The following is an 18,119-nucleotide window of genomic DNA, read 5'->3' as shown; positions in this document are numbered from 1 at the left end:
GTCGTGTGGCCCTGGGAATACTGGCGTGACTTTTTAAATCAGACAAGGCAAGGAGTTGCCATTGTCTTTGTTAGTTGGTATGTGTCTGATTGTGCATTATTGTGTGTGTTTGTGTGTGATTTGCATTTTTGTAATTTTTCCATTGTGGGGACCAGATTACCTTGTGATAACCTTATGCTTTGTAGGGACATTTTTCTGGTCCCCACAAGGATAACCTCAATTTTATAAAAATCTGTGAATGCAACCAAAAGAATTAAAATGCCAAAAATCTTGTATTTTGTTTGGTTACTTATGGTTAAGGTTAGGGCTGGGTAGTAGTGATGCGCGGGTCGTCTCGTAACCCGCGGACCCCGTGCGGACCCCTCGGGTAACCTGCGGGTCGGGTCGGGGCGGGTAAAGAAATTTTCACTTTATTTGCGGGGCGGGTTGGGGCGGGTCATTAAAAACAAAATTAAATGAAAATCCATGTATGTTGCGTGCAATTCCCTATAGCCTATATTAAATATTTGGGAATATCTATTTTCATATTTTATTAAGTTCTTTGATAAGGTTACGTCACGTGACAAGTCACGAAAGCGCCAAGCAGCTACCGCTGCCAGTCACAACAAAAACAAAGAAATAAAAGTGAAGATGGGAGACGAGGTGCGGGAGAAATTGAGGTCGGGAATTTACATCATTAAAAGAAAAAAAGGTCAGGCTGCTAAACCTAATGTTTGGGACCGGTTCTCAGAAATAGTTGCAGCAGGAGACAACAGCAGTAGTGATGCGCGGGTCGTCTCGTAACCCGCGGACCCCGCGGGTCGGGTTGGGGCGGGTAAAGAAATTGTCACTTTATTTGCGGGGCGGGTTGGGGCGGGCCAAATAATTTCATAAAAGCGGGACCCACGGGTTGGAAAAATACCCGACCCGCGCATCACTACTGGGTAGGGCTTAAGGTTGTCATAGCTGCGACTTGGGTTTTTCCCATAGAAATTAATGGAGAGTCCCCATAAAGATATATTCACAAATGTGTGTGTGCCTATGTGTGATTTCTATCCCCATGCACATGTGATCACCGTGGGGTCTATGACCCCTTTTGGGGGATTGCCAACAGGGTCAAGGCTACAGCCTGACCCAAAACCCCATGCTGGTAATGGTCTTTACAAGCCAGACCATTGCTGGGGAACATGGGAAGGGTCGTCATTAGCCAGGAGGCTAACGCTGCTGTTTCCTACTCCCCCTTCTGCAGGTGAATCGTCCCCCTGCCGGGTGATGAATGGGGGCTGTCATGATCTCTGCCTGCTGACCCCCCATGGCATAGTGAACTGCAGCTGCCGGGGGGAGCGTGTGCTCCTGGAAGATAAGCGATGCGTGTGTAAGCCCCCTTTCCTCGGATCTGCCATCGACTCCCTCTTTTATCGCCTTATTCACAAGATTTATTGGTTTTGCATGCCAACAGAGTATTTATTTATCTGAAAGTTCAATGAAAAAATGTGATTGTGATTCTACCCCTGTTTGCCATTTTTTGTTATGGAAATGTATTTTGGGGAATTATTCGCGGCATTCAGTAGTACTGACAGTAATTCTCACTTGCAACCTACCTTTTTTGGGGGGAGGGGGAGCAGTGGGCACAATGTACAGTATTTATGCTTAATTCAATAGTACAGCCTTTGGAGCGTTGAGGATCCCTTGAAAGCAGGGGTCTCCAACTCTGGTCCTGGAGAGCTACTATCCAGTAGATTTTCTATCCTACTTGGCTTCTGATGAGCCACACCTGTTCCTGGTATTTACCTGAGAACAGGTGTGGCTCATCAGAAGCCAAGTAGGATAGAAAACCTACTGGACGGTAGCTCTCCAGGACCGGAGTTGGAGACCCCTGCTTTAAAAGCGAGCAGTCAGCACTCTGGGGAGGACAGTGTTGGGAAGACCAGATGGAGCCACTAACCATTAGCACGTTTAGCAGACTGAGAAAGGTGGCTAGTGGTTTGTTTTCACGACCTAAGCAGAAGAGGTAGAGGTCTGGCATGCATCTGTGAGGGGCCCCTGAGGTTTGAGAGGCCACTGTTACTAGTCAAAATATTAAGAAACACATTTCTTATGTTTGATACTCAGTTAGCTAGCTACAATTTTCTGACTATAATAATCACTAGCTATCTGTTTAATTTTTGAGACATTTGAGTGGGTCTCCAGAAACGACAAATAAACAACAAATAGGGGGGGGGGGGGGGGTAACCTGCCATGGACATAGCCATAACCCATCTCAAACTTTTGTATTTCCTATTTCCAGCCAGGAACTCTTCCTGTGACATCCACACAGAGTTTGAATGCAGCAATGGCGAGTGCATCGACTATCAGTTCACATGTGATGGAATAGCTCACTGTAAAGACAAGTCGGATGAGAAAATGCAGTACTGCGGTAAGGACTTCATCAGCCCCACTGACCTTCTGTGACCTATGGAGGGAGATTTCTGTGAGGGTCAGGCCAGCGACCTCCTCCCTGAGCCCCGCCTAATAAAATCAGGTTACGCTCATTCTGCTTGTGGCCGCAGGATGGGGGCATTCAGCCACCGTGATTCCATGGAAGTGCTCCCCTCTTCATCTCCATCATTTTTCATGTTATTGTTTTGCTTTTCTTCCCCTCTGCTTGGAGCAGATAACAGATCCTGCAGGAAAGGCTTCAGAGCCTGCTACAACCAGCACTGCGTGGCCCACAGCCGCTTCTGCGACGGCCTCGACGACTGTGGCGACGACTCAGACGAGGCGTCCTGTAGCAGTGAGTGCCGCTGAGTACCATCGGACCTGGAACTGACTGCTTGCCAGCTGACACCATCACGAACACGCAGATAATATGAGCACCCCCTATCAGTCCAGGGTGGGGGGTAACCGCTGATTACCGCTTTGCTGTCGTGATGAAATACCTCGTTGGTTTTGCACACTAAGGGGGTCGTAGCTGCTGAAAGTTCTGCTCGCTCCAGGTGGGAAGGATGAGATTATTGAGTAGGATCTGCCGGGTCGGGTTCTACACCCCACCCCACCCCCCTCACTCCCCCATCCACAGGGCTCCCTAGGGATGTCACGTGCGTGCAGGGAGTATGGTGTGGGTGCACTGATCTCCATAGTGATGAGATGCTAAACACAGTTGGTGCTAATCAGTCTTTCTGCTGACGTAGCGTGGCTTCGTCAATATTTATGCTCATTATGAATTAAGTAATTAGCTGACTCTGATAAACATACAAAAATTTACCTATTGCTGCAGCTGATTTTTGACCAAATTAAATAAGTGCTTTGCTCTATAGCAGTGCTCTCCAGAGGATGTAAAGCCACAACCTTCAGATCAGAAGTTTGTTAACTTAACTGTACCTGCTGCCATAAAATATAACTGCAACATCGACTGGAATTGAATTATAAACAGAGGAATCATGCTGTCATGGGAAATGAGGATGTGCTTTGTGGATTTGGGCCACAGATGCGTGTCACAGAACAGGATTTCGTCCCAGACGTGGGATTTGTAGCTCTGTGAACATACTGTATGGCTGAGCCTGGTTGATCGCATAGATTAGCATGGCTTCTCTCCTCAACACCGTGGCACCCTACAGATGCTTGGAAGTACGTACACGTGGATTAACTGGCCGTCTTGCTAGCTGCGTTTACGCGCAGAGCACCTCAAGAGACTCTAGATCGATATTCTCAAAGAAATCCTGCCTTTTATTTAGGCCTAAGTTGACCATTTAAACCTCTCTTGATGTCCCCATTTTGGACTGGTTTCCATATTATTTCCTTCACTGGCTACTGCATGAAATCAAACAATCGCCCAAAGAGAAATCCGAGGTTCCTAAGCTTCCTGAAACCTGAAAAACACCACTAATCCCCGCTAAGCAGCAGTGGGATTCCTTAATCACTAACGTGAAAACTTAATTAGCTTCCCTTGAAAGAAATGCTGGGTATTATGATTGCTAAAAGGAAGTGAAATGGGAAGGAATATGAAAATAAGTTTGCCTGCAGAGTTAGTGTGATTTATGCATTTATTTATTTAAAGTGCTCTTTCAAAGATCCCCATGTGGCATTTAACGGCATTTGGTCGAGTTATTCCCAGAGCAAAAACGGGCACTGAGATCTTATTTGAGAGCTGAAGTCAGCTGATTGCTTATCCCTCCTACAGATTCAACGTGTTCGTCCTCCGAAGCACGCTGTCAGGACGGGGCCTGCATTCCTGCCACAGCGTGGTGCAATCAGATGATCGACTGTGCCGATGCCTCGGACGAAAGAAACTGCAGTGAGTCAGACCTCTCTGGCATCTCCTGGCGCAGAATTTCCCCTCTCCTGTCTCTCTCTGTCGTCCATTCTCCTGTCTCTCTCCATTTCCCCCTGTCCTGGCACCCTTTCCATCTTTCTGTTTCCCCCTCTCTTGACTCTCCTCTCGCTCTCCTTCTCCTCTTCTCCACCAGATAATCTCTGTGCTGTTCATCTGGAATTCTCTTTCAGTTCACTCCAATTTATTTTTATGTTGTGCGATTCTAACATATTTGCCCCAGAGCGCTTAGCAAGCTTTGCCATTCATCGACAGCTCGAAAGAAATTAAGAAGAGCACCGCAGACAGCCGAAACAGAGGTTAATCTAATGTAATTCTGTCATTGGGGCTAAATGGATTCATTTGCCCTAATGTCTGCTTAAATCAGATGTGCTGATAGGCGCTGGCAGGAATCCATTACGGCACATAGGGCCATGTCTTCCTTCCACACCCTGCCGTGGTGTAACCCAGCCTGCTGTGCCACATGTCCACAGACAACACGGACTGCTCCAACTTCTACCGACTGGGAGTGAAGGAGCACGGATTTGTCAGCTGTAACTCCACCTCCCTCTGCATCCACCCGTCCTGGATTTGCGACGGAGCCAACGACTGCGGGGATCTTGCGGATGAGACGGGATGCCGTGGTGAGTTTCCGTTGTGTGGGACAAGAGCTAGGATCATGTGTCCAAGGTGAAGGTCTGGCTTCCGAGTAAAACAGGAAATGACATCCAAGCACATTCAAAACAGGAGCTGAAGCAGATAAGTGCTAAATGCTAAATAAATAAAAATGTAGATGTCACTTAGAGGCCTCAGAACAGCACGTGCTTCTGGAAGCTGATCCTCATGGAGTGTGGCTCGTGGGCAGGCAGCCAGGCAGCTGTAGTGTGTTTGTTTTTATCCAAAGCGACCGGCGTAACTGAGCCGGACTAATACAGCTGGATGTCCTGCAGGAGGACCTCACCTTCACCGGTCACAGTGGCGAATTAACAGCATAAACTCCTATTCAGAACAAGGGGCAAGTGGAGCACATTAATATGCATAAGACTGAGGGGAGCCCTCCTGCCTGCTGGGAAATCAAGCTGCCATATTTTGACTGCCTGTCTGCTTTTGGTTAGGGAGCAGAAATAGGATTTATTTTTTGGCTTAATGTGTCCACAGCGTCCACCGGACACCTCTGCGAGGATGGTCATTTTGCCTGCCCAGGCGGAAACTGCATCTCCAGTGTGTGGCTGTGCGATGGCCAGAAGGACTGTGAGGATGGAGCGGATGAGTTTCAGTGTGGTGAGCGGCACCCCGGGGCATCCTCCTCTCCAACCCAACTTCCTGCGGAAGGGACAGGAGGGCGAGTAAAACCACCTGTCGGTCAGCATCAAAAGGCAGGCCTGGCATACCAGAGTACCCGCTTTCTGATGCTCAGTAGCGCAGCGTTGGCTAGCACTAGCAAACAGCTGCTGTTAGCATCTGTACTCTCGCCCCAATGCTGGGGAATCGATCGTCTTTATCCGTGCAATGCCGGCCTGTCCTATCGAGCTGCTCTGCACATGGTCAAGGTCGTCCTGGACTCTGGCTACATGGCTGGACCTTCGGATTATCTGACTCTCCCATTTGAATGATAAGTCCACGGCCTGGTCAAGCTGATGACCCACTGTGTCGAGGTGTCGAACTGAGTCCCGGCGTGCATCGTAATGAGATATTACGCAGCGGGCAGAGGTCATTGCGTTTGCTGGAGATCTGCATCACACATCATGACTGTTAGTTTGCTGTGGTTCATTGTGAAGTTACTCAAACATGATTCTTGGCTTGACGCGCAGATGACACATTTCATTAATTCATTAGTACAGCAAAGTAAAAAACTCACTTAATTTTTTTCATGAAAATCAAATTATAGCAAAGGGCTCAAAGGCAATTATTCTGGATTGCTTTTAACGGAATGCTGTTGCTTAGCACAATTGTCTGGCTTGAATGATGAGGTCCTTATGCATCAATTAAAATAGATAGGAATATTAATCTCGCTCTGTCAGCACTGAACTTAGGTCTCCAACAGACAGATTATTGTGAATGATTTCTGATTTATCTTTTTTTTCTTTTACACTGGGTGATGTGCACTGAGGTTCTTTTCTCAGTACAAACCTTTACTGTTTGCACCAATTAGTATGTATTTTTTAATTAAGGTTGGACCCCAGAGTATTAGCCCCTGGGTATATCAGTCCGGGGTGTGGCTGTTACCTCACACCCCCAGGGTGGTTACCTGCTCTTCCTGTATCTCCAGAACGTTTCTGTCTCATCCTGCTGTTCAGGCTCCCCCTGAACATTTCCGTTGCGTCCTTTTGTCCAAGCGTACCCTGAACATTTCTGTCCCATTCTTTTGTCCCGTTTCACCCTGAACGTCTCTGCCTCATCCTTCTGTTCAGGTGCACCCTGAACATTCTGTCTTGTCCTTCTGTTTCCTCAGCATACCAATCGTGGGGTGAAATTGTCCCCTTATTTCCCATTTTCAGCTTCTAATTACAGCATGCATTTATCCTCTGTTAGACAGCTGTAGTTACACAATGGCTTGGGGACCTTATTGTAAGTTTTGTAAGTTTTGCCTTGGGCTCTTATGATCATTGGCTCATTTCCAAGTGGAAAATAATGGCAGGGACCTGAAATTGCACCTGAAAGGCTTTCCAGCACCGTCCTTCACGGAAATAAAAGCCCGGAAAGCCCACGTGCCAGTAGCTTCTGGAATGATTACTGTCGTTCCTAAGGGCCTCAGCTTGCTGCACACTTGGTCGGCGAAATTACACCTCCATTCACTCATTTTCCTTCAGAAATAAAACACTCCATCTCCCATTTAAGACCAGCAGCCCCTGGCTCGTCTGCATATTTGCTCTATCCTGTCAAAGCAGCAGCCCAGCTGATTCAGGTGTTCACTGCTTCAATGAGTAGTTCATCAATTGGAGTCAGGTGTGCAGTTGCAGGAGTGGGCCAGGCCTGCGATGCCAGATTTATGTCTCTAGCTGTTTACAGTTTTTGTCCTCACATGGAGTTACAGCTATAACCCCCAGTTTTCCTTGCTCTCTCCAAAACATGTATGTTGCTTAAAAACTGTTGCTAATTAACTAAAAATTAATGTAAAAGCTTTCCAGGCATTAGCCCAACATTACACCAAGTGCCAGCAAGGGGAGCGTATTGTCCTGACGTTTACTGACCAGATCTCTTGGTCCCGCCTCCTCTAGTTACTTGGACCCACCTCCTCTGCAATCTGATTGGGTATCTCTCGGAACCAATCATTTTAATTTTTGCGTAAGTAAAACTCCCACAAGCTAACAAAACAGCAGCTGTGATTTGCTGTGAATCCCTGTACATGGTTATAATGTACCTGTGCTTTGATGGAAAACCATTTTGTCCTAAACTGGAATGAATTGCAGGTTTATTTCCAGATAAAAAATGGTGAATATAAATGTTTCCTTGCATTCCCTAGCACAGAGTTATGGATGTGCAGCAGTAGCAGAAATGTGGAAATGATCATAAAAACAGCCTTTTCGTGTTTTAATGCCTGCGTCTAGTTACAATCCAGAGCTAGGCCTGCTGCTTCTGTAGGTTTTCATAAGGTGGCCTTTCCTCCTTACAGGGGACATTTATGGTGTTTCCCCTGTAAAGTGAATTATCATATAAAACAGAGTCCTGATGCTGGAAAATAGCAGTAAATGGAGAAAGATTGAATGATCTGTAGAGATATGGCTGCCCTTTTCTGTTACAATAAGGCAATGTCAGCGATGATTATGTGGTCTGCTTGTGTTTGCTGTATTACCTGGGTAAATAATGTAAAATGAGTTGTATCGTTCAGGCTCACGATGGCTGAGGCAGGCCGCACAGGAAATGAGCAGCAACTGTCAGCTGACTCTACTCTGTATGATCCAGGAGGCCAGACTTTCCCCCTGGGTCTTGCCATCATAACGTATTTATTGACCAGCCACTTCTGTCTGTTGGGGATCAGTGCTATCTGAGGGACTTAGCCTTCTTTGATGACGGCACAGTGCACAAAACACACCCCTTGGTGGCGCCTTCTGAAGCAAAAGGCTTTTTTATTTGGCAAAGGAGCCTCCTAGGGCTGTTGGAGGGGATGCTTAAGAGCAGGAAGCATTTGGTGAGTCTCGGGCCCAGAGTGGGCAGCAGGGTGCTTTGTTTTCTGGGGTCCCTGTCATTGGTTTGGCATAGCGACATAAGCTCGAGCCCCTCCAGTCCCAAAATAAGTGTGTGGATCATGGGGGGGATGGGGTTGTTTACTACACTTGAATATGTATGAATGTGCTACTGCACTAGTTTTGAAGTGTCATGCTTACTGAATGCCTGTCTGCTTTAAGGTGGGAGCACGCTTTAGTAAAAGGGTCGGACGGATTTTCTTGAAGCCTTCAAACGGCATGTGTGGGTCATGGTGCTGCTGGTCCCTGAGGGAAAGTGAAACGCACACACAAATGGCAAGATTCACACATAGCAGTGTGCACACACATCACAGATTTCACCCTAGCGGCCCAGGGCTTGAGTTTAGGTTCTGTTTGTCAGGTCTGTTTGCATGCTGTGTTGTAGTAAAAACCACAAACGTCACAATTGGAAGGATCCGGGGGCAGCAATCTCTGCATCCCCGTGCTCCCTGATCCCGCTCCCGCTCATTCTCAGACTCCTCCTGCCTATGGAACCAGTTTGCCTGCTCCAAGAACAAGTGCATCGCCAAGCAGTGGCTGTGTGACGGCGAGGACGACTGCGGCGAGGGGCTGGACGAGAGTGAGGAGGTGTGCGGTGAGTCCCACCCCCCAGCTGAGAGGGATGCAAATTAATATCCTGACGATGCCGGGGAGCCAGGCCCGCTGACACCCGAGAATGAATTTCTGCAGATTGTTTGAAAATTAATTAAACGGTTCGGCGTCAGACCTGTAGTGTGCCTTTTTAATCATTTTGTTCAAGGGAATTGAACTAATTAAACAAATTAAACGTGAAAGTGAAAACACTGCGTTTTCTGCGAAGTCTGGGCTATCTTTCATGTGCTGTTTGTTTCGATGGAGTTTCAACCACGTAAACAAATTAAAGGGGAGCAGCATAGGGCCTCAGTGGCATTACGGTGCAGAGACCGCGTTCAGCGGCACACTGTTGCCCAGAATTAAGCCGGAAGGGGCCGATCTTTTGGGTTTGTGTCAGAAACCACTTCTCGGAGGTGATTTCGGGAATAATTGGATTTTGCTGAAGGGAACCGGGTCGTTTGGAAAGACAAATACGTCTAGCGTAATCCAGTGTCTCCTGGGAGCTATAGGAGTCGACAGGTTTATATTTTCAGTCCTAAAATGTTGATTTTGGAGCGTCCGGGGCTCATGTGCAGAATCCTGCACTTACCTCATACAGTACCTCACCCTCCCGACGTTCCCCAAGAGCAATGAAGCTCTCTCAGAGTACCAATCCCCCTCGCGCCTTCCCCCCCCAGGCTCTGTAACCTGTGCCCCAGGCCTGTTCAGCTGCCCCGGGTCACACGCCTGCGTGCCCCAGCGTTGGCTCTGTGACGGCGAGAGAGATTGTCCCGACGGCAGTGACGAACTGGCAGCTGCTGGCTGCGGTAATGACACGTGCACATTCTTGCATACACACACACACACACACACACACACACACACACACAAACACACAGACATGCAAAGGAATCCTGCTTGTGATACACACTCCCAATTGCTCTTACTTTCATCTTATCTATATACTATAAGTTCTTAGCTTTTATACTTTTCGGTTCTTAATTAATTAATGAATTAATTTAATAAAGAAATCCCCCACCCCATGGACATTAATAATATGTTATCTTATCATGCGGGTGACAGCTTTAATCTGGGGGTCGCAGTTAGCACATGCACGTCTTTATTACTCTTAAAAGGGTTTTAAATAACATTTAACTTCCCACCAATGACTACATGACTGACATAAAGTGAGGAGGTGGTAGCACCTACCCAGCATGCACTGGGCTGTAGCACCAGTGGTGAGCCGCACAATCCTGCAGTTGAACTGCGACCCATTTTGCCTCTTTCCTCTGCAGCGCCCAACATCACGTGTGATGACAGCACCTTCCTGTGCCGCAACCAGCTCTGTGTTCCCAAGCGATTCGTGTGTGACCGTGACAACGACTGTGGCGATGGCTCTGATGAGTCGCCGGAATGTGGCAAGTGGCCGCCGCCCACCAGTCATGTGGTCATCATCAGCCTGCCCAATACCTGCCTGAGGGTGGCAATGTGATGCGGTACCTCTTTGCAGAGTGCGTTCACTGATCCATATGGTGCTCAAACATACTGTTGGGCCATGCTGCTGTGCTTCTCAGACTTGGTCACCTGACTCAGCCATCTATTGGAGGGAAAACAAGGCTGTGCGTCACTTCTCAATGATTCCGTTTACACACCACCTGACACGAAACAAAAATTCAAATAAATCCAGTCGCATGCACCACGTTGATGTCCATTTCAGGAGAGACGCGGTTCATGGAAGCCTGACTGAGCCAAAATTCAAACCTGATTTAATATTTGAGAGGTCCAGCAACAGAGTCCACTCATCCTGCAAACCTTAGACCACATGACTGGCACCATAACCTCAAGGATTCCTGACACTATATTTAGGTAAGAAGACACTGGCTGATGACCCTTGTGCCCGTGTCGTGTGCAGAGTACCGAGCCTGCGATGATGCTGGATTCCGCTGCGCAGACGGACGCTGCCTGCCCAGTGCACAGTGGGAGTGCGACGGTGCCCCTGACTGTCTGGATGGCTCCGATGAACTGCCACTGAATCCGAAGTGCTCAGCCGCAGGCAAGAACTTGCATGGGGGGGAGGGAATTGGGGGGATGGGAGTATGAGCTACGCTCACGGTGGGGAGACGCTGACAGTGCTCTGCGTTATTTGTTTTGGTTCATCTCCAAACAGTGCTTCAGACTTCCTGTCTCTCCACGTTATTACATTTTGAAGATTGTGAAACCAGGGGCCCCATCCCCTCCATTTATGTCAGAAATGGCAGCAAATTTTGTGTTCTGTGTAGAAAAAAAGGCCAAATTGGCCAAGACTGTTTGGGGAAGATCCAGCTGAACACACACAGCAAGCCAAAAAATGTGGCAGATCATTCATAAAACTGAGGTGTTTTGGAGTCACAGAGCCTGCGCAGTTACAGTTGGGCCTGGGTACTGAGCCGTCAGTCACGGGTTCTGGAGTGGCCTGACTGCAGGCCTCGGGCCTCTCCCTCTCACTGCAGGCTCCCAGATCAATAATTCAGCTTTTAATCTGCTGATTTTATTAGTCTCCCTTTGGTGTTTCCTCTTTGCGCCTATATCAGAAGGCTGTGATTTTTCAGGTTGTTAATTTCCCCACGGGCCCGTCCTTCCTGTGTCCGTCACTGACTCGAATCCACCGCCCTCCCTTCCCAGAGAGCCTGTGCAACGGCTCCTTCTTCATGTGCGCCAATGGCCGCTGCGTTCCTGCAGCGGGGCTCTGCGACGGCCGTGACGACTGTGGTGACCACTCAGACGAACACGGCTGCCACGTCAACGAGTGCCTGAACCGTCGTGTCAGCGGCTGCACACAGGACTGCCAGGACCTTCCTGTCGGATACAAGGTCTGCACCCGCCGTGGGCCTCGCTCTCACTGTTTTGGATTGAGGCATGGCGCAGGATGGACAGAGGTGATGATTCACTAGCAGCTCCAAGACAAAAAGGGGTTTCTTGGGAGATCTAACACACAGGGTAAAACTACAAAACCAAAAGGACCCCGAGGGGTCAGAAAACAAACAGGGAGCTAGACTGAATTAGCTAAAACCATGAAATAAAACAAACAAAGAACTTAAGCAAAAACACAGGGAATTGACCACAGCCATAGAACCAGGACCAAACACAGTAACATTCACAATGGTGCAGGACAAATGCAGGTACTTAAATACACAAAACTGAACCAGATAACAAAGAAGCAGGAGCGAACAATGAAACAATAAACTAATCACAGCGGGCACAGGACAACGAGCAATCAGGCAGAACAATCAATAATGAGGCGCTGGGTAATACTGTAGGTAGATATAATAAACTTAATCATGGAACTAAGACACTAACAGGTAAACTATGAAACAGAATCTAACAGTAGGGAAGACAAACACAAGTAATACATAACCACAAAAGGCACGAAGCAAAAACCAAAACAGAACACAAACCACAAATCTGGGACAAGAAAACTTATAGAAACTTATAGTTTAGTACTAAATAAACAGAGGAGGCTGGCCTTGAACTCATAACCAAAGGGTTAACATTCTCAGAGCCACACGCACAACCTCTTGAGCCATGCAAAAATTTGAGGAAAGGGAAGGGCACACTGGGGCTGAAAGACCAGAGAGAGCGAGGAGTACAGGGCAGCCAGCAACACCTGCTGACCAAACAGGGAGACATGAAGGGCCGGGGACGGGAGCTGACCCTGACACTGACAACATTCTGTCGCCACTGAACATCTGTGCCCTGCTTTCCTTACACAAGGTGCATTTACGGAGTTTATTCACATCTGTAATTAGTTCACTCTAGTGTCCGAGGTGTATATCCCCCTTTGCTGTCCACTTCTCCTCCTCAGTGACAGGAGCCCAGAAGAAAATAAAAGTATTAATCAAGCCTGAGCAAGCGTGCTGGGTCATGGTGTTAAAGACGGCAATGCGTCTTTATTCCCGGGACTGCAGGAGACCTGGGAGACTGATGGGGCATGTGCAGAAGAGGCGGGGCATTCCCGAGACTGCAGGGGACCTGGGCCCTGGTCTCTGTGCTGTGAGGGAGGGTGATGAGCCAATGGCCTTGGGAGATATTGATTTAAGAAATGCATAAGCTGTTCCCAGAGCGATGTGAGCATCCAGGTGTTGGGTTAAGGGTTAAAGGTCAATGGTTAAAAGTTGACATTCAGGGAAGTCCTGACTGCAAGGTGAGAATTAAGCTGGAAGATGGACGATTTGGGGATAATGCTGCCAATGAAAGTGTTATGAGTGAATATAGACCATGTTAGAAGAGCATCCAGCGTGAGACTGGTACCCGCAGGATGGTCCTCCTTTCCAGCTCTCCGCAGAAACATTCACTGTTCCACATTCTCTTACTTTTTTAGTCCCGTGCTGCTAACAAAATGCATTATGTATTAAAATCAGGGGCTTATGATCAAGAATGCTTAGCAGAGATATGTGACTGCTGGGTAATTGTTCTAAATGTCACTTTTTGCGGGGATTTGTGATTCGTCTGAATTGATTCTGATTTTCTTAATTCATGCTGCTGCCCGTAGCTGGAAACACAAATCTTACGTTGAGCTCTCTTCTGTGATCATCACCTGTGATTATACTAAATATTGCAGGCAAACATGCAGCGGCAGGCTTGATTTGTAGTGGTGAAATGCATCTTCCAAGCTTCCCACTATCTTCATTCTTGTGCATCTAGTGCAAATGCTGGCCAGGCTTTCAGCTGAAGGAGGACGGCAGGACCTGCGTGGATGTGGATGAGTGCTCCTCCTCGCTCCCGTGCAGCCAGTCCTGCGTCAACACCTACGGCTCATACCGGTGTTCCTGCGTGGATGGCTACAGGGTGCCGGCCCACAGTCCGGACAGCTGCAGGTCCCTTTCAGGTATTCCCGCCACGCATCCATCAACCCCCCCACCCCCCATTGTCACATACCTTCCTGCTGATTGGTTTCTGTGGGACTAATTGGAGCTGCCGCGTAATTATCTCAGGCCTGTGAGCGATGGCTGCGACTTTTAGTTTTTTGGGGACAGGCCTGGGGTGCAGCTAACAACAGTCACCACGAGCAGACAGATTTCTGTAGGAAAAGCTGCTTGCTGGTTTGTGAGGGATGCTTCTCAGGGTCGGGGACTTGTAGGAGCAGTGGATTATGGGTAACGACTAGACTGTGTTCAGCTCAATTTAAAAGGCCCTTTAGCCTTTTCCACTGAAACGCCTGTGAGGTTAGACCACTGGTGGCTGAAGCTGTGTTTCATGCAGAGACCTGCCAGTGTGTTTTTTTTTGTTCATGTTCCATCACAGGTGAGGAGCCATTCCTCATCCTAGCTGACCACCACGAGATCCGGAAGATGAGCATCGACGGCTCCAACTACACACTACTGAAGCAGGTACGATGGCTGGCGTCTGACGAACATGACGCGTGCATGTTATAACATCGTAACCTTGGCGGCCTGGAGCCTCAATGCCATTTAGGTCAATAAGAGGGCCGTGAGGACATATAATGTTATCAATTGCTCATGTGAAGCTTGAAATGACCTCCCTCTGCTTCTATGAGTGACGCAGGGACCGAAAACCGCTCATCAAACGCTCTCAGCATGACAGGCTTCCATGGACACTGAAGCTGGCACTTTCTTAAAATGCCACCTATTTCAGAAATTGCTTACTGGATAAACGTGAAGGAGTGTGGTGTGTTCTCACTGTCAGTCTTATGTCTGATAAACTGTGCGCTACTCGGGTTAACTCACCGTAAATGAAGACAAATCAGCAGCCTAGGGAAATCCGTCAGCTTTACAATGCGTGGAATCTGCCAGTCCGTTAGAATAGTAATTAATTCATGATTACTCAAGTGTGACGATGCTTATCTGTATTGCCTTTGCATTCGTTGTGGTGAGTAATCAGTCAATAGACTGAGATCTTAGTAGATGTCTATCTTACACATCACAGATGTCACAGTCACCCTGCGGTCCACATCGTGATTCCTGGCCTTGAACACATAGTGACAGTGATGCTTGGGTCTTACAGTAGGCCTGACTGCTGACTATACAAAAGTCAATGAAACTAAAATGGAATCATAAAAGGCTCGTGGGATATTTGGTGCCCCTGCTGGCTTCAGGGGCCCCTTGTGCTGCTTCTTTTTGTCAGTTAACAGGCATGAGTAGAGCCACATCACATAGCCTTTGTGACATTCCCATGATAACACAGTTATCACCGCAGCCAGCCAACATGCCGACGTGCAAAGAAAAGCTGCTAATTGGAGCCATAAAGTTCAGTGCCCGTTCCATACATCACCAGCGAGGCATTTATACGCAGCCGCTGCTTTAAGTCGATTCTGCGCAGACAGGGATGCTAATGTTTCAGACATTACCTAGTTGAGGGTATTAAGTGTAAAATGGGACATGATTTCTAGGGAGGGACGAAGATCTCTTTGTGAGTGTTGCTGATGCAGAGAGATTTCAAGATTGAAAGTCTTTATTTGTCACAACGCATAATTGTACTGCTCCAACTAATGTAAATCTGGCTGCCGTCCAGGAAGTGCTGGAGATGCCTGAGGACTGACCTTTACATGCAAGTGGTGAATTTCCTGACTGGAGGAATCCATGCTGCAGTCACGGGCACGTTCAGCGATTCAGTTGCACTGAGCTAGCATGGGTGCAAGGAAATCTACAGGAATGACTCGGAAATAACCGCTTAAATGGATCAATATTGTTATTAATAATGTGTCATTGCGTAAATGTGCGGCATGCAAATACATAATAACGCTGTGCAGAGAGGTTTCAACATGATGGGCACGTCTGTGACTCTTTGGTGTGGTGAAATCCCCAGCTCCCTCACCTAGCTGAGATTAAAGTGCAGCATGTCACTCTTTGCTGTTCGGCAGAGCCGACGTGACCGGCGGGGAAATACCCAGCCAGAGCGTGTCACCACCTCAGACGTTCATGTTCTTCACAGGGCCTCAGTAACATCATGGCGGCCGACTTCGACTACAGGAAGGAGTTCATATACTGGATCGACTCCAGCAGGCCCAGTGGACGGCGGATAAATAGGATACGCCTGAACGGGAGTGACCTCAAGGTATGACGGTGCCAATGGCTTAATGTGCGTTCCCCCTCGGTGCCCCCGGCTCTTAAGGGGGGTCAAGTCCCTTTCGGGAGGGTCACCTCAGAGCCTTCTGGGAAATGGACATGTTTGTCCTTTGGCAGATAGTTTAACTTTATGACGGGGTTCTTCTATCACTTTAAGGGGAGCTTTTGATGAAGTGAGCATCTGAGGACACTCCAGCGTGTCTTATAAAACCACAACTCTAATTTCAGGGATTATATATTTCTAATGCTGCTTGGGGGCAGATTATTGTAAATGTGCATGCTCCAAACTGATTGTGTTCATGTAACCTTACGCTGTGCAATGAACCAGCTGACAGGGCATCCAGCCCATGGGTGTTTACTGGGGGAGCCGTGTCTCTGGAATCCTAAGGAGGGGGTGGGACAAAGGGGATACGACTCCCAACTGGCCACACCGTGATCACATGATTGATGCCCAGTGACTGTGCCATGTACCCTTGTGTCATTATCTCTACTTTAAGGGGATAATGACTCATTACGCTTCATCAAACGCAAGATTTCCCTTTGATTTAGTAATGCTGCATAGCATCAGCTAGATTGTTTTAAAATTAATATGATTTTCTGCCCTTTCAATTATTTAATGATTCCTGTAACAAAGGCGATGTCACCGAGCGGGTCTTCTCTAGAGTGACTGCAGGAAAGGAATGGAAAGTGCAGAGTAAGACAAAATCACTGCCTCAGCCATGGTCCCCAGATAGCCATCGTTTCTGGGCTAATCCCAAATGAATGTGCATACAGTCCGTGACTCTTGGACAGTAGATGTTCTGATTAAACTTATTACAATCCATTAATGCTTAGTACCACAAAATGCATTTACACACTTTTCTGAGATAAGTTAGCATTTGGTGGACTTTATGAAACGTTATTTTTTTTCCATAACGAATCCATACAGTAGATCCATGGCATCCCTTCCAGGGAGACTTTAGAGGGTATAACATGTGGTATAACTCCACACAAGCAGTATGGAGGCTGGGTTCAGCCTTCAAGATCAATTACATCCCTTCAGAACCATAAACTTTACAGACGTGTAGCCTGGAACAACCTTCTTGTCTTGTGTTGGATCCACAAATCCCAGAAAGCTTGAGCACGTTTTCCTAAACTGTACCTGTGATCACTTGTGGGTGTCGCAGGAGAACATCTGGTGATTCTCCAAACATGGTCTTTAAAAAGTTACTGTTGCCACAGTAACCAGACTTTTCAAACCAAACTTAAACATATAATACTGAGGACCAACGGAAAAATCAAGGAAGGGAGGCTAAATTCGTGTTTGTCAGATTGTTTACCTTGATGCGTTTCAATGTTGACGTTCTGCATCAGCTTAACCTTCATGCTTTTGATAAGTTGATCTTTGAAATCGATGCAAGAAGGCATCCCTGACTGTTGAATGTGGCTTCCTCCTTTGCCTTTTACCTTTCTTTTTCTTGCTTTGATGAGGTAGAACTGTGTGAGATGTCACATTTCAGGAGTTTGGAGAAGTGTTGCTAGTTCTTAATTACCGCTTCTAGGCAGAACACCCGTCATGCAGCCCGACGGCTTTGGTGCGCTGCTGCCATTAAATGGTCGTTTGCAAAATGTCAGAGCATGTCGTTACTCGCACGAGCAGATTGTGTGCAGTGTCTTTTTAAGTCTGCTTGAAGTGCCGTTTAGCGGGGACAGATTTATGTAGCAGATTTTCTCCAAACTGGTTATCATCTGTCTGGGGTGGGGGGGTGCTTGATGCATGTGAGGAATTAATGAATCTCCATGTTTTGGTTTGAGTAAAAAGAGCTCTGAGTAAGTGCACTGATTGGTTTGGATGCTGTGAATTACTGCACGTGATGCAGGTCTTTAATTGACGGTGGCTTTGCAGCTGGGGTAATTTGAGGGTGTTTTCTGGGATTACAAGTTTTCCCTCTCTAAACTGGCAGTTTAAACGTGATTTAGACAGAAACATATGGCATCTGTCTGACAGCCTCCATTTTTGTTTTCTTGGTGACTCTTTCCCATCTGATGCGAGCT

General features: G+C 47.5%; 1 protein-coding gene across 9 annotated transcripts in view; it reads left to right on the top strand.

The window, feature by feature from the left end:
- LOC111856674 (low-density lipoprotein receptor-related protein 1B-like) overlaps positions 1–18,119 on the top strand; it is a 276,774-nt gene that overhangs the window by 209,335 nt on the left and 49,320 nt on the right. For all 9 annotated transcript variants that reach the window (XR_011993593.1, XM_072717420.1, XM_023836816.2 and 6 more), the window contains 14 exons: positions 1,229–1,354; positions 2,267–2,395; positions 2,633–2,752; positions 4,139–4,252; positions 4,762–4,911; positions 5,426–5,548; positions 8,927–9,046; positions 9,723–9,851; positions 10,320–10,442; positions 10,937–11,077; positions 11,686–11,873; positions 13,705–13,888; positions 14,305–14,390; positions 15,952–16,074. Coding sequence is in view for 8 of the 9 variants with exons in the window: in XM_072717420.1 (XP_072573521.1) it covers positions 1,229–1,354; positions 2,267–2,395; positions 2,633–2,752; positions 4,139–4,252; positions 4,762–4,911; positions 5,426–5,548; positions 8,927–9,046; positions 9,723–9,851; positions 10,320–10,442; positions 10,937–11,077; positions 11,686–11,873; positions 13,705–13,888; positions 14,305–14,390; positions 15,952–16,074 (1,856 nt within the window). In the remaining variant the exon portion in view is untranslated. The remainder of the gene's footprint in view (positions 1–1,228; positions 1,355–2,266; positions 2,396–2,632; positions 2,753–4,138; positions 4,253–4,761; positions 4,912–5,425; positions 5,549–8,926; positions 9,047–9,722; positions 9,852–10,319; positions 10,443–10,936; positions 11,078–11,685; positions 11,874–13,704; positions 13,889–14,304; positions 14,391–15,951; positions 16,075–18,119) is intronic.

Source organism: Paramormyrops kingsleyae, chromosome 1, assembly GCF_048594095.1.
Source record: "Paramormyrops kingsleyae isolate MSU_618 chromosome 1, PKINGS_0.4, whole genome shotgun sequence".
In the NCBI taxonomy this organism is placed as follows: Eukaryota; Metazoa; Chordata; class Actinopteri; order Osteoglossiformes; family Mormyridae; genus Paramormyrops; species Paramormyrops kingsleyae.
The sequence above is the reverse complement of the archived record's forward strand: the minus strand, read 5'-3'. Positions and strand labels throughout refer to the sequence as shown.